Source organism: Adiantum capillus-veneris, chromosome 15 (assembly GCF_014529385.1).
Source record: "Adiantum capillus-veneris isolate H3 chromosome 15, ASM1452938v2, whole genome shotgun sequence".
In the NCBI taxonomy this organism is placed as follows: domain Eukaryota; kingdom Viridiplantae; phylum Streptophyta; class Polypodiopsida; order Polypodiales; family Pteridaceae; genus Adiantum; species Adiantum capillus-veneris.
In genome coordinates, this window is record NC_140945.1 from 4,594,145 (window position 1) to 4,616,993 (window position 22,849).

At 44.4% G+C, this 22,849-nt stretch overlaps 1 protein-coding gene across 4 annotated transcripts in view; it reads left to right on the forward strand.

Moving 5' to 3' along the window:
• The window catches only part of LOC147440195 (uncharacterized), a 71,960-nt gene extending 49,474 nt beyond the window's left edge, over nucleotides 1-22,486 (forward strand). Inside the window, exons 5-7 of one of the 4 annotated variants that reach the window (XM_086529973.1) lie at nucleotides 15,090-15,197; nucleotides 21,093-21,212; nucleotides 21,310-22,486. In XM_086529973.1, coding sequence (XP_086386099.1) covers nucleotides 15,090-15,197; nucleotides 21,093-21,212; nucleotides 21,310-21,771 — 690 coding nt within the window. In that variant the 3' untranslated portion in view covers nucleotides 21,772-22,486. The remainder of the gene's footprint in view (nucleotides 1-15,089; nucleotides 15,198-21,092; nucleotides 21,213-21,309) is intronic. The other 3 variants (XM_086529975.1, XM_086529976.1, XM_086529977.1) reach the window with 3 other exon arrangements.
• Nucleotides 22,487-22,849: the final 363 nt, after the last annotated feature.

Genomic DNA, 22,849 nt, shown 5'->3' on the forward strand with positions numbered 1-22,849 from the left:
GGCCTAAAACAGAGTGAGGGGGTTAGATTTTTAATCCTAACGTCTTACCAACTTATGGACCACCGACCAAGGGGCCTAAAACCTAAAATTCAAAAGCTTGAACTTTGGGCTGAACTTCCTTAAATCCTGCTGGCTGATGACGTGGCAAGCCAGCTTTGGGCAGTTTATGGTGCGAGCTTTGCGCTGGCTGTTTTCGGCAGCTTATGGTGCGAGCTTTTTAGTGAAAAAGCTTTTGGTTGAAGTGCTTTTGAATTGAAGCTTTTGGGGCTTTGCTCTTGGGCATCCCTTGTTAGTTTTTAAGTGCCCAGAGGGCATCTGGACGTAGAGTCTCGGAGAGAGTTGGACCCTCGAGAGTTGTATCCTTTTAATAAGCAATAATAAAGAAATAGCGAAACGGACGCTAGTCTTCGGGGCCAATGCGTGTCACAAACTGCTGACGTGTCAAGCCAATGAATATCGAAGCCAACCTACAGATCACAACCGAGGGGTGTAATTCCTAGAAGAAGCAGAAGCATACGTAGTAGAAGAAGAAGCAGCAGCAGAAGAAGTTTTACCAACTTGCAAAGTCTTGCCGAGTGGTCTATTTTTAAAGAAGAGTTCCGACCGACATATGGGACCCCGTTTGATGGGGCCCAAGTGACCCAAAGACCTTAAAATAAAGCAGGACCAACACACACACACATCAATTACTGGCGTAGAAACTAATGATGTGGCAGTTGTACGGATGCCCACGAATTGCGTTGACAGTGCCACGTGGCAGCCTATACGGACTTTCGCGTTTTACGCAGCCGACTGATGACGTTGTAGGCTAAACGGATTTCCCATGTTTTGCGTTGCTTGCTTTTGGGAGGCAAGATGCTTTTAGAACTTGAAGCTTTTCATGTAACTGCTTTTGAGAGGCCAAGGGCCTTTTAATTTGAGCCAAGGGCTCATTCTTTGGCACGCTCTTACGTGGAGGTGCAACGTTGTACCTTATTGAAGCAATATAAAGAAATACTGAAAGGGGTGCCAAGGTTTGGGGCAGTACTCTCTCAGTGTGGAACTTCGCCACTCCTTGTTCCGTGTGTCGTGCACTCTCTATCTCTTTTAGTTCAGTTATTATTTGAAGTGCTTAAAGTTGTTCAGTCTGTTCTTTTCTGTTGGCACATGGTGCTCGTCCTCGTTACAGTGGTATCTGAGCGTTAGCCGTGTGCTTTTCTGAAAGCACACCGGTCCTACCAAAGAGCAGATAGAGCAAGATGGCGCTTCGAAGTTTCATAAAGAAATTTATCAAAGAATCCTTGTGTCCCGACCCCGGACTTATAAGCCACTCCCACCCTTGATCGCGCATTGGGCGCGCTCCCCGTCTTCATCGCTCTGTCTTACATGGCATAAGCCTTAAAGAACACTCACACGAGAAGGATCAAATTTTTCTTCATCGTTTTTCTTATGAGAAAGTGCCATGAAAAGTCTATAGCTACCAAGCCGCACACTCCAAGGACTTGGCAAGCTTTCAAGAAAATTTTTGCCCGAAGTTACATGCCTTCTGACATCTTTCTTCGGAGTGCAGCTTCTGGCAGAGTGGGGGTATTCTAAAATACTTGCTACGAAAACCCTAGCAGATTACGACTTGAATTTGAGTTGATGACCTTGGAGGTGTAGTGTGATATGTCTTGTAGATAGTACCAAATGGATAGAGTAGTTAGGTACGTAAAATTCGTATGTTTTTATCTAAAAGCCAAAAACCTATAATATGATCCATATTTGATAGAAAATTCATAAGTATCACTTAAAGCATGTTAGTTCACTATTCTCCAAACCAAGGCAAATCTTTCATACGAATACCAACAATGTTCAAATATTATACACAACCTGAAATTTGAAATTTCACATTAAACTAGTTACTATAGAGAACTTTAAAGTTCATATTGATCATGATTTGCCAATTTGCACACGAAAAATTGATATTAAATCGTAAACCCATGATCCATCAAAATACCAAGATGAAAGAATCTAGATTCCATACAAAAAAGGGACATCTAGTGACCCATAATGCACGGAAAAAGGACATCTAATAATCCATAATCCTCAATAGTCAACAACACTAGGAAGCATGCTAGCAACAACAAAATACATACTACTGCCTACATGAGAATGAACAATCAAGAAACTCAAACATCATCATTTGACTTTGAAGATGAGGAGGCCATGTCTCCCTCAGTCGACATTGCCCTCCTTGTAAATTTGTGGCTCAACAATGGTGGGACCTCTTGAAGCACTTGCCTCGTGCTCAAATGGGTTATCCTCCTCAGCTGAAGCCTAAATCAGACGCGCTGTCTCATTTGCTCGACCACGACTACTACACACAAGCAACTTGCCTCGTCGAATACGCTCCCATCGTGCTCTCTTTGGATCTGCAACGTCTTGGCGAAGAGGGATGTTGTAAGATCGTGCTTGTGATCGAGTGACCCGTCGATCCACGCTCTCCAGCACTCTATGAAGCTCTCGTAGAATCTCCTCCTGCTCATCTCTGATCCGTCACTCTATCTCCTCTGCAGTAGGGTCAGGAACCATCTTCTCTTGAGTCGGATCTACTTGCACAAGAGTATAAGTAGCCGAGTATTAACTATAAACTTGAGTCTCCTAATCTTGTAGCTACTAGCAATGATCTTGATTCTTTTAAGCCTTACCTGCTCGGGTGACCCCAAAGCATGAAAACTACGCATGAGCTTCATGTTCGCTCAACAGTACACCAACTTCTCCAATTGCGTAGTGCTCGAGCGGTTTTGAATCTTCGTGTGTACAAGAGAGTAGGCGCTCTAATTGCGCTCACAAGCATCAGCTGAGCAATCCTATGGACATTTACACGATATATAGAAATCAATGAAAATGACGAAATCATCCAAGCGTAGTACGTACCATGTAGTGCAAGCGAGATATTAGAATACCTATGAGAGAATGCGTAGTGCAAGATTGCACAAATTTGCAGGACTGGCGCTTCCATAGTTTTGCCACCAAGTGAGGGAAAGCTTGGTAGCTTCATGCCTCATGGACACTCTCCTCAAGAAAGACGGTCCTAGATTGTTCATGTAGGCACTCATCGGATTGTCGATCTACAACTACTTATCCTCAGTAAACATGATGTCGAGGTACTCTGATCGCAAGGTGAGCAAACTGCTCTCTGCAAAAAGCTGTGGAGTCTTGTAGAGAGGTTGGAGTATAGCAGCCATCCCATGAATGGAACGACGCATAAACGTCCATCGGCTCTCCACAATGGCCAGAATGTCATCCCGCCTACAATTCACAAGACTTCGAAGTCAAAGACTTAAAGTCAAAACAAAATAAAATATCCAAGGATCAAGGGCTCCGTTGACTTACTGTTTCGATGCCTAAGAGGTACATGCTACTATGTGACGTCTTATCTGCATGATTAGATGATATACAAGACTAAGAGTGGACCCCTCCATGTCTGTCACACGCAAGAGTACGAAGACAGGCAGGAGAGTCACTGCGAAGGAGTGCGCCTTTGCCCAAAAAGGCACCATGTCTAGTATACTGCGACTCCTGAATATGGCAAGTGCCTAATGTTTCTTGCGGAAAAAAGTAGTCATCTTTGTTGTTTCTGATGCAAGAGTCATAGTACACTAGACATGGTGCGTCCCTCGAAAACTAGGTTTGCATACATGTACCTAGTACTTCAGAGGCTTTATAGGTTGAGGGATCCACTATTGTCGACAATTGTTGACCCCAAGTGGCGGTTGATGCACCATGCGCAGACTGAGCCTACGAGATACATACAGAGGAAAGTGCTCGAGAGAGCTTTTGGGCAGAGGTGCACTCCTTGGCAGTGGCTCTCCAGCTTGTCTACATTCTCTTGCGTGTGAGAGACAAGGAGGGGTCCACCCTTGACCTTGTATATGATCTATTCATGTAGATGAGGCGTCACATAGCTTTTACATCGAAGCGGTAAGTCAACGGAGCCCTTGATTCTTGGATGTTTTATTTTGTTTTGACTTTTAAGCCTTGACTTCGAAGTCTTGCGAATTGTAGGCGGGATGACATTCTGGCTATTGTGGAGAGCCGATGGACGTTTATGCGTTGTCCCATTCATGGGATCTGCTATTCTCCATCCTCTCTACAAGACTCTAGAGCTTTTTGCAGAGAGCAGTTTGCTCACCTTGCGATCAGAGTACCTCGACATCATGTTTACTGTGGATGAGCAGTTGTAGATCGACAATGAGATGAGTGCCTACAGGAGTGTGTCCTTGAGGCAGGAAGGTACCAAGCTTCGCCTCACTTGGTGGCAAAACTATGGAAGCGCCGGTCTTTCAAATTTATGCAATCTTGCACTACGCATTCTCGGTATTTTAATATCTCGCTTGCGCTACATAGTACGTACTACGCTTGGATGATTTCGTCATTTTCATTGATTCATATATATCGTGTAAATGTCCATAGGATTGCTCAGCTGATGCCTCTGAGCGCAATTGGAGCGCCTACTCTCTTGTACACACGAAGATTGAAACCGCTTGAGCACTACGCAACTGGTGTACTATTGAGCGAACAGGAAGCTCGTGCGTAGTTTTCATGCTTTGGGATCACCCAAGGAGGTAAGTCTTAAAAGAATCAAGATCATTGCTAGTAGCTACAGGATTAGGAGACTCAAGTTTATAGTTAATGCTCGGCTACTTATACTCTTGTGCAGGTAGATCCGACTCAAGTGAAGATGGTTCTACAGAGGAGATAGAGTGACGGATCAGAGATGAGCAGGAGGAGGTTCTGCGAGATCTTCATAGAGTGCTGGAGAGCGTGGATCGACGGGTCACTCGATCACGAGAACGACCTTACAACATCCTTCTTCGCTAGGAGGTTGCAGATCCAGAGAGAGCACGACGGGAGCGTGTGTCACCAGGAGGTGTATTTTTCCTGTTGCCTTCCGTAAATAAGTACTAGATATTTTTATTTATTTTCCTCGGAACCCTTGAAAAGTTGCAAGTGGACATTGCATGGCCAGTGTGAAACAGCTGCGGCTGAATAGGTTTCTCACAGCGGGAGTCTGGGTCGGTCGGTCTGGGACTGGTCGGGCTAGTTAGCGCTGAATTCTGATGAGTATGGAAGCCTGTGTGCGCCAAATGAAGTCTGGGCCACTCGAAAAGTCACTTATAACTTTATAAGTCAGTGGGAACTAGAGAATTAACTCAAAAGGGGCAAACTGGACACATGGCGGCTCCAGGCAGTTTTGCCACTTCCAGCATGAAGAGGGGGTGCCCAATTTGAGAGAGGAGGCTGATTTTTGAACACAAGTGACCTACAATGTGTGTGTGAGTAGTGGGTGCACATCTACAGCTTTAATGGAAAGCTTGCCTTCTCCTCTGTCTCATGTAGCGCGATGACTTGCTCTCGTGCATCTCTCTTCCCCCTTTGGCACATATGGTAATGCCCCACTAGTTGGGCTACTCAGATGAACATGTACAGTTCTGGGGGTTTATGCGCGTTTGCCAAGGCAAGAGCCTTCTGAACAGGAACCGGATTAGCTAATTGCTAATCCCCCACAGGTACGCACAGTTCCATCGCGAAAGATTGCGAGTTTGGAGAGTTTTCTCGCGTGAAAACTCGTCCAATTCACAGGGGAACTGTCCCATTGTGTGCAGGAGCCCTTGGGACACGCGTAGGCGTGTTCGCTCCGCTAAAAACAATCCGAAACAGCGAATCACAGCCTGCTGTGTTTTTCTGCAGGTTTAGGGTTTCGCACCTAAACTGCAAGGGAAACACCGGGGGAGCCTCGTGAGAGCCTTGGGATGCGTGTACAGGCTTTTGGGCACCCGGCAATGAAAAACAAGGAATTACAGCCCGCTGAATTTCTGTGACAGCTCACCAGAAAGCTTCCAGATAGCGAGGGAATCCGTCCTAGACAGGTGCTTTTGACCTACAGGGGTTTTTGCGCCGTTATGTTGCCAAAATCAGGTTGAAAACCTGCGTTTTCAGCCCTCGCCAGGTTTGGACAGCTTTGTGAAAACTTGTGCGAAGTGGTCGGATCGTCTACCTAAATTTGAATAAAGAAATACCGAAAGGGGCGCCAGTCTTTGGGGCCTACAGGGTGTCGGTCTCGTGTGCGCAGTGACATTCTAGTCGCTGGACGCAACTGTGTTCTCTTCCCTTCTCAGTGCTCTGTGTAAAGTTAATAGGTAATTGAAATAGTACTGCCCTCTACGTTGTACAAGCCGGTGATAGCGTATTCGGCGAGGCAAGCTGCTTGTGCCTAGTAGTCGTGGTGGAGCGAATGAGGCAATGCATCTCACTTAGATTTGGGAGGAGGATGACCCATTTGAAGAGGAGGTAGATGCGTCAGGAGGGCTCACCATTATGCAGAGTTTGATGAGGAGGGCAATGTCTTGACCGAGGGAGACATGGCCTTCTCAACTTCAGAGTCAGATGATGATGTTTGAGTTTCTTGATTGTTCATTCTGTCGTAGACAGTAGTATGTACTTTGCAGCTGCTAGCGTGCTTCCTAGTTTTCTTGACTATTGAGGATTATGGATTATTAGATGTTCTTTTTTTGTGGATTATGGATCATTAGATGTCATTTTTTTGTATGGCATCTTGGTATTTTGATGGATCATGGGTTTACGATTTACCATCGATTTTTTATGTGAAAATTGGCAAATGATGATCAATATGAACTTTGAAGTTCTCTGTAGTAACTAGTTTGTTGTGAAATTTTAAATTTCAGGTTGTGTATAATATTTGGATTGTATCCGTTCTTGTCACTTGAACGTTGATTCGTGGAATGTTGAGCAAGGAGTCATGACTTGCTTGTATTCGTATGAAAGCTTTGCCTTGGTTTGTAGAATAGTGAACTAACATGCTTGAAGTGATACTTATGAATTTTTTATCAAGTACGGACCGTATTGTAGGTTATTGGTGTTTTTTAAAAAAACATACAAATTTTACGTAGCTAACAACTCTATCGATTCGGTACTATGTATAGGAGGCATCGAATACGTACCGTACCTTACGTACCTTACCACCTTGATCATACCTTCCTTCAACATCCACTTCAAAAATTCTTTATGGACCATACTTAATTTTGCTTTGCAATGGAGATCCAATCCTACATCAATGCGCACACTAATACCCATGTTTTATTACTCTCAAACTAAGTGTGGGATTTGTTGTCTCACAACACCAATAGCTGCTTGGACAACTATCATCATTCACTCCACTTGTGGCTGTAGATGCCGCAAGCTTCATTGACTCCATCCTTGAAATCAACTTGCATATACATGCGCACTTGAGGAACCCTATCCACCTTTTGACATAAAATTGTTCATCTTTACCACAAGCTTCCAAACGCCCATGCTAACTCCCCCTTACGTCTCTTCAATCTCATTGAGCACACATCTCAATCACGGCAATGCTCATTGCCCAGCATGATACATTTTTCCAGGAGCTCTATCTCATCAAATAGTCCATCGTCTTACTGCAGGGGAGTCTTTTTATTGTGAAAGCATCTTTGCATCTTAGTTTCTAACAACGTGTAGTACTACTCTATTTGCAAGGTCATTTTCCCGCAATATGCTTGCTGGACATTTGTGCCTTTTATAATGTTAGCTATATTCTTGTTGCTTCCAAGTAGAATTTGTCATCCTCATGAGTTCAATGTTTAATATAGCGAAGAAGATGCATAAATATCAGTCGTTAAGACATGTTGTGGCATTACATTCATCTTATTGTATCATGTCACAAAATGATAATGTGGCATGCTATAAGTTGCTCCAACTTATGGGCACCTGCCAGCAGGGCCTCAAGGGACACTAGGCATAAAGGAGGCTATACGGACGCCGCATTTTGCGTTGGCTGCTGACGTGGCATTCCGTACGGAACATCCACTGACAGTGATGACATGACACAACGTACAGACTTGTGCGTTTTGCATTGGGAGCTTTTGGAACCAAAAACTTTTGAGCTTATAGATTTTCACGTAACTGCTTTTGAGAGCCCTTAGGGCCTTCAAATATGACCCCAGGGCCACTCTTTGGCTCACATTGTTGACGAGCTTTCGAGCAGAGAGGACCCGCGGGCATTGTAACTTTGCTTAAGCATTAAAAATAAATATCGAAAGGGACGCCAGGCTTTGGGGCCAATCTCTCTGGGCACGGAACTAGGCTCAATTGAAATGTGTTTAAAGTGTGAAGTATTTTGAAGTGATTCTCTTGTGTGTCGTGCCATATTCTCGACTTGGGGTGTCCAAGTCTATTTTAGTGGTATCAGAGCTCAACTGATTTCTCTTCTACCGGGAAATCCGATGTGCTTTTCGGCGACACACAATGCACATGGATTCAGGAGATGATTCTCGCAAGAATCATACGAACTCACCAGACAATTCTGGAACGGGTGACAGCACGGAAAATTTAAATGGAACAACAGATGAAGAGTACGGGCCACCTCGGCCTACGGAGTATCAATTAATGAGACGTAGCGTCGACAGCAGGTTGATGATTGCGCAAAGCAGATGCTCTAGTTTTCGAAAGATTCTCAGTGTACTAAATATTTGACCCGACACCCCGATCGATGAAGTGCATTCCCGATGGTAGACAACCATCGACTTCCCATTAAAGTCAGCCCTCAAGAAGCCTCCTATCCCACGAATGTTTACTGAAGATGAACTTGGTGACATTGTCGAAAGACGAGTCCACCAACTTTTGGGGGCAAAGAAGCAATCGAAGAAACGCAACAAGGGAACCAACTACCCTGGCTATTTGAGTCTTCAATCTTCTTTTGCGAATGCAGGAAAACAGAAGAAGCATTACGCTTCGAGGGATTGTCCAGTTCGTCCTCATCTTCTTCTCACAGTTCGGATAGATCTTTCTCTTCTGATTCGAGTGATGAGGACAGAAAGGGCAAGAAACGACGAAAGAACCAGAGACATGGAAAGAACAAGAAGAAGGCCAAGAAAAGCAGATCCTACCGCATATCCCAGCAATTTTCTGACAGTTTTGACGAGAATTCATCCTCTTTTGAGAGTTTAGACTCCGAGGACCAGATGTTTTATTCGAAGTGGAAGCATTTTTATAGAGCAAATCAATATGACTTCCTCGAAGACAAGAATAAGAAGACCAAAGAATTCAAGGAAGGTGGACAAGTAGTCCAATTTGATACTTTTTCAGGGTTTAGAGATGCCCAAAGGGCCCTTGCCTTCATTCAACAATTTCACATAGCTTTGTGTGGAGGGCGCTACTGAGAGCACTCAAAGATTAGAAGGGCGGCATCTTATCTAAAAGGAAATGCTCAGACATGGTGGTCCGCTCTTCTCTTACGAAAAGAAGCACCGACCAAGTGGCCTAAATTCAAGCGACTTTTTATTTTCTCTTGGCTTTATCTGGAGTACGAGCGCGATGTGATTACAGCGTGGAATCATCTTCGGATGACTAAGGGAGACACTTTGGATTCATTTTGCGAAAGGTTTTGGGATACTTTTCTACCTGCCTCTTTCTTCAAAAAGATCAGTTTCATGTAGCAAATCAAGCGGTTTTGGTGTGGACTCCCTATAGAGATTTGAGATTATTGTTTACTACAGAAATCCGAGTCCATCCAACAACTGATGGGACATGCTAAGCAAGGGTTTGTTATGCATTCGGGTAACCTGACGTATCCCACACATCAACAATTGACACCAAGGACGAGACAAAATTCGACCAATGACAACAGAAGGAAAAAGAAGTTTCAAAAGAAGAAAGATACTCGTCCTTGTTTGATGGAGGACTAGAAATCCGGATATCTCAAAGAAGGCAAGTGTTTTGACTGTGGCGAACAAGGGCATATATTGCCGCACGGTGCCCCAAAAAGGCACACAGAGCACCATCAGAAGATAGGCCTGAGAATTCGAGGGCAGTAGAAGAACGTGGCAGAAAAGGAAAGATGAAAGCAGGGCTGGTACCAGATTGTGTGGGGACCGACCTAGATCAGATGGATGAAAGCACATAACTTTGCCGTGCATGGGGCGAGTACGAGATCAAGAAGCCCTCATCTTCTTTGACGGAAGAGCCAAGGCAAACTTCATTTCACCTGACTTGGTGGCTCGACTTGGAATCACACACGCTTGAATGGGACAATAGGCAGAAGCTGTTCTAGCGACACTTGGACGGGATATTACCAGTACACCTGTCATTGGCAAACTTCGTTTGCATTGTCAGGGGTATCTAGGGCACGAGGACGAGGGTGTGATCCTCCTAGGAATCCCTTGGTTCCACAAGAACAGTGCTGTGGTTGATTATAGGGCCAGGAAAGCGACTTTGAACAATGAGAAGGGCAGATAAATTGTACGTGATGTAAAATTGAAGGGCAAATCCGTCCCACTTGTATTGGCTGAAATCGAATCTTTTTGTTTACTCGAACTTCTTGAAAGAAGTGAATGATGAACAACAATCAAATATGTCTGAATAGGAAAAGGAACGACAAGAATTTTTGCACACACAGGCTGATTGTTTCTCTGAAAGCCTACTAGGTGAGCTACCTCCAACTCGTCTCAAGGACGATACAATTGATTTGATTCTCGGAAGTACTCCAGAAAACCAGCCACCTTATCGAGGTACTCGAGCCCAAAATGAAGAAACAATGAACCAAGTAAAGAACTTCTAGAAAAGGGTCTCATCCAACATAGCACTTCACCTTTCTGCTCTCCGGTATTGCTAGTATTAAAAAAGATGGATCTTAAAGGATGTGCATTGACGATAGAGCTCTCAATAAAATCACTAAAGAGATTTCCTATTCCAAGGATCGATGATATACTCGACAGGCTATAGGGATCCTCCTGTTTTAGTAGAATTGATCTTAAGAGTGGATATCATCAGATCCAAATTCCCTCGGGGATGTCTACAAGACAACTCTCCGGACAACCTTTGGCTTGTATAAATATTTTGTTAAGCTTTTTGGAATTACGAATGCTCCAGCAACATTCAGCCGAATGATGGATAGGATTTTGAGAGAGTATCGATCTTTTGTGGGCACTTTCTTTGACGACATTATAGTTTTCTCCAAATTTGAAGCAGAGCAGATACATCATTTGCTATAGGTCTTTCAAGCATTGCGGAAGCATAGATTGGTTATCAACGCAAAGAAGAGTGATTTTTTCTTGCCCAAGATACATTTTTTGGAGCACATCGTCTCAATAGAAGGAGTACAGATGGACCCAACCAAAATTGAGACTATTCGCGATTGGCGTGACCTAAAGAATGTTCATGAAGTTTGAGGCTTTTGGGCTTGTGCTCTTATTATTGGCGGTTCATTCGAAAATTTGCAGAGATAGCTTCTCCTTTGCACTTACTGTCTTAGAAAGGAGTCCCTTTCACGTGGGGACCAACATAGATTGCCGCTTTTCAGACTCTCAAAGAGAAATTGACTACCGGACCAGTGTTGGCCTTGCCAGACATGCAAAAACCATTCGAAGTTTATTGTGATGCTTGTGGTCGTAGTCTGGGTGCAGTTTTGATGCAAGAAGGCCATGTCATTGCTTACGAGAGGAGGATGTTTTCACGTCCAAAGATGGTAGCACAAATTTATGAGAAAGAGCTATTGGCAGTTATCCATGCTCTTACACAGTGGCGACACTATTTACTTGGAGCCGATTTTATAGTCTTTACAGATCATCAAAGTTTACGCTACTTCTTGTCGCAGAAGAAGCTTTCAGAAAAGCAGATGAGGTGGGCTAACATATTGTCACAATTTCATTTCCAGATAGTCCATGTACAGGGGCAGAAGAACTTAGTGGCAGATGCGTTGGTTCTCGCTATTTCCGCTATCCACCATCGAAGCTTTGAGGATATGGTAGATCATTACGCCATCGATCGTGTCTTTGCAGACATCTTAAGCCGGATTCAGAGTCGAGAGACAGTTACAAGCTATTCTATACGGGACGGCTATTTGATGCGTAAAACGATGTTGTATGCTACACAGTCGTTGAGAGAAAATGTTTTGACAGAGTGCCGCTGTCCACCCTTTTGAGTCCACAGCGGCATAGATACCACCTTGAAGGGTGTTGAGCGTTACTTCTACTGGCCGAGGCTCAAAAAGGACGTGGACGACAAGGTTAGTATGCCAAAAGATCGTAAGGCACCAGGACTCTACAGCCTTTGCCCATTCCCTCCTGCCCCTTGGAAAGCATTGCTATGGATTTCATTTGTGACCTTTCCGGGCACGATGGCATTTGGACAGTCATTGACAGATTTAGCAAGCAAGCTCAGTTTATCCTGGTAAAGAAGACGATCAAGCCTCACCATTTGGCGAGACTGTTCATTTCACAGAGTTTTCGGTCACATGACATGCCTGAGTCGATAGTCTTGGACAGAGATTCTTGATTCACGAGTTTGTTTTGAAGGGCAATCTTGGAGAACATTGGCACACGGTTGTAGTTCTCATCCTCATTCCACCCAAAGACAGATGGGCAATCTGAGATCACCAAATCAGTGGTTTTGGACTTATTGAAGTCTTACATTTCGGTTCAAAAGAATCAAAGTACTTGCCTTTGGTGGAATTTGCCTACAACAAGACGGTTCACTCTTCGACGGGAAGGCACCATTTGAGGTAATCGAAGGTGCTAAGAAGGTCCCTCCATTTCTAAGCACCAAAGACAAGATTTTTCAAGCGGATCAGTACACGAGGGATTTGGACACTGCTTTTGCCAAGGTTCGCGAGGCTCTAGAGAAGTCTCAAGCACGGCATAAGAAGGCAGCAGATAAACATAGACGCGACTTGAAATTGAAGGAAAATGATTGGGTGCTCTTACGCTTTGAGAAGGCACGCCTAAGGAAACGAAAGGGAAAGGAGCGGCTTTTTCCGAAGTTCAGCATGAGGTATTATGGCTCATTTTGATTCAAGGAAAGATAAATAATGTATCCTTCAGACTCAAGTTGCCAAACACTTGGAAGATTCACAATGCTTTTCATGTGAGTCTCTTGAAACCTTTCAAGGGTGAGGTGCTAGTTGATGGGGAGCCTGATGAGCAACCTGAAGTGGAAGAGAGAGAGGTTCAAGAACTATGGCATTGGATGCGAAGTGGATGGAGGAGGACCTAGCAGATACTCCTCAAATATTGGAACTTTACCTTGAGGCTTTCGGTTTAGCTGCGTCTATCCCAAGAGATCCCGCAGATCAAAGGGTTGAATCTGGTGCAACGGGACTGCACAAGAGGGGAGTTACTCCGCGCCTTTGTCACAGATTACCTAGATGGAATAAAGTCATTGATTTGTCTTTGATTTCTGGGATACTGCTATGCCGACAGTATTCTGCTGTATGACTTTATGAATAAGGAACTTGGAAATGGGAATTCCCGAAATTGAATCGAATTGATGTGTACTCTCTCATGTTTGAGTGCAGGGTTGAAAGGCGAAATGATTGCAACATTTCGGTCTTGAGATTCTATAGACATGACCGCAATAAAAATTAGTTTATCGGACATCAATGTGGTCCGGTGTGGATCTATGCGATTGCTAAATACGTTGCCAAGAATCATGGTCTTTGGGGGCAACGGCGGTGGCAAAGGCGGTTGCACTGGATCAGGGTCAGATGGTTGCACCATATTCCTGAAGACTCCCCGATCGGAACAGACGGCTAGAAGGTTATTGGTTGAAAGCTCTCGTACTTTCTGGTGCCGGAGGAGGAGGTACAACCTGGGGCATCAAAGGGGGTAACATGTAATTCAAAAATTGTTGAAAACTTTATAGCATCGGAAGATTTTTTTATGGCTTATGCTCTGTAAGACAGGGCGGTGAAGAAGGGAGTGCGCCCGATGCGCAATGAAGTAAGGGTGGGAGTGCCTAATAAGTCCGGGGTCGGGGCACGAAGATTCTTCAAATAAAATTCCAGTAGCCTTTGGAATCGCCGTTGCTCTGTCTGCTCTTTTGTAGGACCGTTATGCTTTTAGAAAAGCACACGCCCCATGCTCTGATACCACTGTCACAAGACGGGCACCCCGTGCCAATAGAAAAGAATAGAGTGAACAAAATTTTAGTACTTCAATAACAACTAAACTGAAAGAGAGAGAGAGAGAGAGAGACTAGAGTACATGCGACACAGAGTGGCGGAATTCCACCCCAAAGAGTATTGGCCCCCAAACCTTGGCGCCCCTTTCGGTATTTCTTTATATTGCTTCAATTGAGTACAATGCCGGTACTCGTGCTTTGCACCTTCTCACCGAAGCGTGCCAGAGAATGAGCCCTCTGCACATGTTCAAAGGCCCTTGGCCTCAAAAGCAGTTACATGAAAAAACTTTCAAACTCAAAAGCAACTGGTTTAAAAGCATATTGTCAAAAAGCTGCTCAACGTAGATTACGGAAATCCGTACAGTGCCACGTCAGCTGTTAGCGTAAAACGCAGAAATCCATACACTGCCACATCAGCACATGTCAACGTGAAATCCGGGCGTCCGTACAGCTGCCATGTCATCTTGTCGGCGTAAAATGTGGGATTCCGTACAGCTCTGGCACGTCATCAGCCTTTACGCAATTCTGTGTGTGGGTGAAACTTCTTCTGCTGCTTCTGCTTCTTCTAGGGTTTAGGCCCCTCGGCCGGGATTTGCAAGTCGGCTCCGTTCTTGAGTGGCTTGACACATCAGCAATTTGTGACACGCCTAGATCCCCAGAGTGATAGTATATATTTGGCACCCTGAAAGAATCTCAAGAGAAGAGAGTTGAGAAGTGCACTTTTCCAGCCTAAAACAGGGAGCTAGTACAGAAAGTACGGAACCAGTATGGGTTGTATAAAAATCTGTCTTACATGAATAGGCTGCTAGGAGGCAATCTTAGTTTGCTGTCTGTCCAGAACCTCATTCACATAAGTAGAAGGTCAATGATGAGGACAATGTGAACTTTTATAGATTTGTGACCTAATTCTATACACTGTGATTAGTGGTAAAAGACGTAAGCTTTTTGCGACCCATGTGAGAAGCATCCAAGACTTTTTTAAGCAAAAGCCACATTTCTGTTCACAATAAACAGCAGTTTCTTTCTCTCCTATGTTTATTTTTGTCAGTTTCTGCATTTGAGAAGTATCATTCAGTATTATTTTATGAATTTTCCTTAGCAAATTGTTGGGTATGATTCATGAAGCGTGACAGGTTCAGCAAATGAGTGACATTGTACAACAACTACTGAAGCGTGGACAATCACCAGTACCAATTGATTCATGCCAGCTAACACACAATTCTGCTGAGAATGCCAATGTGGTATGGAGAGCAATCTCTCTCTCTCTCTCTCTCTCTCTCTCTCTCTCTCTCTCTCTCTCTCTCTCTCTTAAAATGATGGGCTTGTGGCCTTTGCATTACATAAAGCCAAAAGCAATTATATAATATGGCTGAAGCCAGAAATCAGTTACAACCATAAATGAAAAAACTCCTCAAGTTCTTCAGGCCGAAAAAGTGGAGGGGAAAAATGCAATGGACAGTACTAGAATAAACGATGGGGTGAAAATGGGAAGCCGAGAGAGGATGTTTTTCAGAACTACATAATCTTCGACCAATACAGGGCTCTAAAGAACCAGCAACTTTTGGAGCACCCCAAACTAGCCAGTGGCCAAACCACCAGGACAGCTGATTGGCTGAACCCCCTTCCACAACCTGTAGTGCGAGAGGAGAAACCTTGGGCTTTACATGTCTATGGGAGTAGGACTACCAATATTACACGACACTGAGGGCTTCCCAATGCTGACCAGCAGTAGTGGAATGGGAGAAAAGTTGAGAGGAAACAAATGGAGACATACCATGAACCATGAGTGTACTGTGTAATAGCTTGAGCCTCCATGAAGTCTTTGTAGGGCGTGGGGAACTGAAGTAAATTGAGATGCTCTGACTCTATTTGAAGTAAATTGAAGACGCTCTGAGGCTCGGGGAATTGAAGTGAATTGAGACAGTCAGATTCACTCATAGGTTTGATAAAGATTTAAGTAAGCAAAAGGACTTGATTTCATTTTTTCTAATGGCGGAAGGTGATACAACAGGGACTGACTTGCCATCCAAGCATCCTTACCTTTGCTGTGCTTCAACTGTAGGTTCCTAGCCCTTGAATCCACTAACACACTGTTCTTGTGGTGCCAGGGCATCTCCAAAAGCACATCGCACCCCTCAAGAGGCATGATATGGATGTCCTCGTGCCCAATGTAACTGTAACAATGCAAGTGAAGCTCACCAATAAGAGGTGTCATCATGCACATGTATGACGTCATTCAAGGCCATATTTTCAAGATAGATCTTTCCAACTTCAACCACAGACAAAGTAGAATCATGAGCAATATGCACCTACGAAGAGATAGTCCGATAACTCTCCATGTCGCAAGAAGTTTGAGACATTTTTGAGGATGACCCACTTTCCCTATCCTTTCATTATTGGCTAGGGACTCAAGCTCTTGTGTAGTGGATGGCGCAGTCACCATGAGAGAAGTCTGACTAGGAGAGAGGCAGAGAAGATGGAGAGGCACAAGCAATTTAAGCAACCTTTGCGAATCCTTCTCCTTTGGACTTTTCTTTGCTTTTGTTGTTAGATTTTGTCACGAGGACGTGGCAATTGCTAACCTTAGTTGTTGGTTTCTTTCCAATGATTTTTGTTTTATTTTTGTGACCCTCTTTTTGAAGTTGCAAAACAGTCGGATATTGTATGGCTAGTGTGAACGGTAGTTTCACCCGCAGACGGGGAGCTGGTCGGCACTTGAATTCGTATAGTAAGAGGATGTCTAGGCTCAGTGCAAGATCATGTAGGTCCCCCCCGTCGCACTTAGCAAGCTGGTGGATACTAGGAAGTGAACTCAATAAAGGCTTAAAGTCAAGGTGGGATCACCAAAGGAAAGTATCCGACAGATGGGCCACATTGCACTTTTGGATGCAGTCCCAATGGGAATAGATGGTCAGAAGACCAGTGGGACGCCAACGAAAGCATCCCCTAAAATTTCGGGAACTGCTATTTTGGGCCATGAATGTGTTCGCGTCATTACCTCCAAAATGACAAGGGGAACATTTTAGAACTTTGCCGCGAAGTCAACTGGGCAATCATCAGGAGATTTTTAGGTGGCAACTCCGAAACGGGAAAATGCTTGTAATCACGCCAAGTGGCTCATTTCAGTGCACTTTCCTCATGCATGAAGAAGTGGTGCTGAGTTTGTAACTGAGAGGCGCCATTTGTGAAACATGTCACAGGTTAAGAGCTATGGAGTGCTTTCTTTCCGCTCTATGTACAGTGTGGCGCTAGGAGTGATGACCTGCACACTACACACTGCTCTCTCTCTCTCTCTCCTATGTGCAGTTATGTGATGCCCCGCAAGAGGGCTCTCAATTTGACTGATGTACAGTTGTGTGGTTTCATGCTTTTGTGTTGAGGCAAGAGCCTCCTTAAGTAGGAACAGGAGTAGCTAATTGCTACTCCAAGCAGGCACCGGTGAGGGTCATAACCTCACCAAACAGGTGCGTTTTCAGGGCTGTGTATGCACTGTAATGTGACCGTTTTTCAGCCATACGGATGCCAGAACCATTGGGAATAGTGCCCCACTGACAGAGGACAGTTCGGGGACTGTTTAGGACTGAAAACAGGGCAAAAACCAGTAAATACAGCATGTTGAATTTACTGTTTTTGGGCAGGAATCAGAGGGTTTATGCGAGTTTTAGCAGGGGAGTTGGTTTCACGCAAGTTTTGGGGCCGTTATGTTACCGAAATTTGGCCAAAACAGGTGGTATCTAGCTGGATACATGTAAAGAGTTCCGAGGACTCTGCTTTGTAATCTACCCTCTCAATGTAATTTACCCTCTCAAAGTATAAAGAAATACCGAAAGGGGCGCCAATTTTGGGGCCTACAGGTTGTCGGTGTCTACTCGGAGCATTCTAGCTTCCGAGCCGTGTGTGTACTTAAGTGTTGATTCCCATCGCAGGTTCCTTTTGCAAAGTATTCTCTCCCTCTCTCTGTGTGTCTAAAGTAAAGTAAAGAATTTCTGGTGAAAGCCAAAGCCTACCGCTCCACGGGCCGGTTTCAAGGTTCCGTTGCCGGGACATCAATCACTTTTTCCTTAAGAAGTGAGCCTTGGTTGTTTTGGGTAAAAACACAGAGTACAGGAACGCGGGATTACACTATGGCAGACAAAGCGAAGGGCATTATGCAAGAGGGTTCCTCAAACTTCCTCTTCAAAGGACAGATAGGAAACTCCTATGGTCTTTGAGATTGGCGAGAGCTCACGGCCACGTCAGACTGTACCTCCTGTTGATGTGAATGTCCCTCCAGTAGTATAGGGCTTTATGACTGGGCAACTTGAGCATGATGCGTTCAAGTGAAACCGGCCCGTAGGGCGGTAGACGTTGGCTTTCACCCGAAATTCTTTACTTTAGACACACACACAGAGCACTTTGCAAACGTAACCTGCGACGGGGATTAACACCTAAGTACACGCATGGCTCGATAGCTAGAATGCTCCGAGCAGACGTCGACAACCTATAGGCCCCAAATTTGGCGCCCCTTTCGGTATTTCTTTATTCTTTAGGAGGGTAAATTACAAGGTAAGTTCCTGGGAATCCTTCTCGTGTATCCACCTAGATACCATCTGATTTGGCCAAATTTCGGTAGCATAACAGCCCCAAAACTTGCGCGAAACCAATTCCCCTGCTAGAACTAACTTGCACTGGCGTATACCCTCTGATTCCTGTCCAAAAACAGTAATTTCAGCACGCTGTATTTACTGGTTTTTACCCTGTTTTCAGCCCCAAACAGTCCCCTAGGTGTCCTCTGCCTGTGGGGCACGATTCCCCAAGTGTCCTGGCGTCCGTATGGCTGAAAAACAGTCAAATTACAGCGCATATACAACGCTGATTTTGCATCTGTACGGTTAGGTTATGACCCTCACCAGTGCTTGCTTTAGAGTAGCAATCAGCTATCCTGTTCCTGCTCAAGGAGGCTCTTGCCTCAGCACAAAAGCATGAACCCACACAGCTGTACATCAGTCAAATGAGGAGCCCTCTTGTGGGGCATCACATAACTGCACGTAGGGGAAAGAGAGAGCAGTGTGTAGCGTGCAGGGCATCACTCCTAGCACCACACTGTACATAAGAGGGAAAGGAAGCACTCCATAGCTCTTAACCTGTGACAAATTGCAAATGAAGACCTCTCCCAGCTTAAAATTCAGCGCCCATTTTTTTGCAAGAGGAAAGTTCATGAAAAATCGACACTTGGCGCATTTACAAGCATTTTCCCGTTTCGGGTTCACCGCTTAAAAATATCCTGACCGGTTGTCCAGTTGACTTCGCGGCAAAGTTGTAAAATGTTCCCCTAGTCATATCGGAGGTAATGACGCGAACACATTTCACGGCCCAAATAGCAGTTCCCTAAATTTTAGGAGATGCTTCCGTTGGGCTCCCACTCGTCTTCTGACCATCTATCCTCATTGGGACCGCATCCAAAAATGCAATGTGGCCCAACTATCGGATACTTTCGGTTGGTAGTCACACCTTGACTTTAGGCCTTTATTGAGTTCACTTCCTAGTATCCACCAACTTGCTAAGTGCGACGGGGGGACCTATATGATCTTGCTCTGAGCCTAGACATCCTCTTACCATACGAATTCCAATGCCGACCACTACCCATTTGCGGGTGAAACTACCGTTCACATTGGCCATGCAATGTCCGACCGTTTGCTACTTCAAGAAGAGGGTCTCAAAAATAAAACAAAACCCCTTGGAAAGAAACCAACAAGTAAAGTTAGCAGTTGCCACGTCCTCGTGACATAGTTAACAGTTGCCACGTCCCCGTGACATACCCCCCTCTTGAAATCGCAAACGTCCTCGATTGCATACCATAAATACACGCCATTGATGATCTTGTGCTATCAACACTCTTTTATCATCGCATGTATCCGCAAGAAAGGTCATAACATATAGATACAAATGACTTAATGAGGCCTTCATACTTTTGTCATTTCCATCTATTACACTGAATTCATATGTACATTTGATGTACTAGCTCTATCATTAGCCCTCCTTTGCACACATTGGGTTGGGGCATAAGTAGGCTGTAACCCAAAGGCTTCAAGGTAAAGCTGCAATACATTTGGTGACTCTGACAGTTCATGCTCTTCCATCCACTTTGCATCCATAGGCGGATAGTTCTTGAACTTCACCAAATAGCGTCTTGCAACTTGTCCTTTAACTTTTCTGTCCTTATGTGCCAAAACTTGCTCAGGTACCAGGATCTCATCAAGTTCCTCAACTTCTGACTGATCCTCATCTGGCATATCTTCTGGCACATCACCCACGAAGGGTCTTAGAAGAATCACGCGAAACGCATTATGAATCTTCCACGCATCAGGCAATTTCAGCCTGTAAGCCACATCGCTGATCTTGTCAAGCACTTGAGAAGGCCCATAGTAACGCATGCTGAGCTTAGGAAACAGCCGTTCCTTGCCCTTCATCTTCTTTAACCTTGCCTTTTCAAACCTTAACAGAACCCAATCACCAGGTGATAACAGCAATTCACGACGGTGACGCCTAGAGAACGGCAATAAGGAGGGCTGTCTATGATGAAAACAGGGAATTGCAGTAGCTGGTTACTGGTATGCACATGGCCATTTAAATGTGATCATCTAGGGGATGGTACCTTGCCAAAGATGAAGTCATAACGATGTGAAGAGGGCAGGACAGGATTGGACATGTCTGGCAACTGGTTTGGCTCAAAATTCCTCTATTTAATGCGGTAAGATAAATCTTGTCAATAGTTGTTAGTAGAGATACCATGTCAAGGTTGTCTGAACAAAAGCGGTAGGGTTATCCCTCTTGCAATACCCAACTGTGACTTCTGATAGTCCATAAGGAATTAGCATTCCTGGTGGTACACCATCCAGTAGCTACACCCTGGCTTCATTATGTGTCTGAATAACTTCAGCTTCTTATTTCTCTGTAGCCGTAAGCAAAAAAGACCACTAGCACACATCACCTCTGCAACACGTGGCATTCAAATGTACAAGCAAAACAGTGTGTATGCGACATTCTGTTCTGCAGGTTTTGTAGTAATCTGCCTGTGGAGTACTTTGGATGTTTTCAACTTTTGCCTTTTGTTTCAATTCCCAGTCAGTATCGTGAAACTCTTTTCATTTTGTCAGCAGCTCAGCTTGCCTCGGTTTCCACCATCGGGTGAAGAACCAGCAGTTGTTGACTCTTTTATGCCACTGCACGGAATGAGAGGGTCCAAGCTTGATGTAGCTTCAGCCAACTTGGAGAAAGTGAGGCTGACTCCTGATTTTTGACTACTTTTTTCAGCTGCTCATGTTCATATAGGTCTGATTTCCCGCTGATCAACCATCTGTCCTTTCTTTACAGGTAAATGGGCACCATGTTCTGAAAGATGACTTGACACACCTGGAAAGCCTCACGAATCCACCTAGTGCTCAAATGAACGGCTTTGATTTTGAGAAGACTACATGCTCTGTATCTTCTTCTGACTCTTCGATTGTGCAAAAGCACATGGGTGTACAAGAAAGGGAGGTATCGGCTGTAGGTTCTACATTTGTCGAGGCACCGATGATTCAGACAAAACCAGTGGATGACCATGGGCTGTTTGCAGATAGGACTGAATTTGTCACTGGCAATGAGTTAAGACGTGGAGAGAATGATATTCATCAGGAGATCTCACTTGAGACAATTCCTCTGGTTTTGCCACAACCATCTCATTTGCAGGTTACTGATCTCAAACCTCTTTCTGATGCTCCAATAACAGGTGCTCCTGTTCGGCTTTTCAGATTTGTAGCAAGATATGTTACTGGTGCTGACCTAATAAAATAATGATGAGAAACGATCAGTGCTTCTCTGTTATGTCTATTGCTGAAGCTAGATAGTAGTTCATGTATCTTTCATCAGCGTTCAGTCCTCTGTTTGTAAGCTACTCCAAAAAGCAGCTACCTCACAAGCTTGAGCTTACAATTGAGTGAGTACACAAGAAGGCTTCGACTGCTAATAATTGCTTCACCCAGAGAGCTCCTCCTCTAGTTTTCAAGGACCATTTTGAGATATGAGCTGCATAGTGCTACCAAGATTACTCTTCTTTAAGCTACAGTCGACGATCCAGATCGTGGCAGGACCTCTGATGGAACAGTTCGTTTGCCACTAATTTCGGGCTGTTCCTCTGTTGCCGCATAAGCAACCAGGATCATCAGCAGAAGAGCGTGACCCTCAGTTAAGATACGAGTGACAAGTTTGAGCAGCGTAAGGACGAAAAGCTCCTTCACAAGCTTTTATTTAAATATTTTGCTGTCAAGAGAGTTAGAACTGGTGCTCTAGTCATGCCTGGTGTCCTGTGGAACTTATTCATGCAACTCTCCCCCCTTATCATATGATCCATCTTGATTTTGTTAGATGCAGTTCTTCAAATCTAGTCCAATATTCTTGATAACAACCCTGGATGGTTCACCTTGGGCTTTGATTCTGCTTAAAGTGGTTAAAGAGCCTTTTTTATATGTTCAAGCAGAGTCCCTTACTTCAAAATTCTTTTCAACTACAACCTGAGTAAGGTGGCGGTGTTTTTGTATGTCAGATTGGTTGTTTGAAGCTGTTTATTGTACTTAAAGTATCTTTAGGTTTGTGGGTTTATTGGAAGGCGGAGACTGTGATGGTGTAACAATTGTGAAGCTAAAAAACTCTGCGAGGTTGAAGTAAGTGCTGTCTACAAATGGAATAATGACCTATCCGGAGCAAGTAGATATGATGCCATTATTTTTGTTGGGTGTATTCTATTTTTGAACCTTTTGCCTAGATTAAGGTTCTTATCTATCCATAAATACACATGCAAACTTGTTTTGTATTTGGAAGTGACTGGCCATGATCGAGTTGATAGTCAAGGCATAGACATTTTGGGTCACCTTGT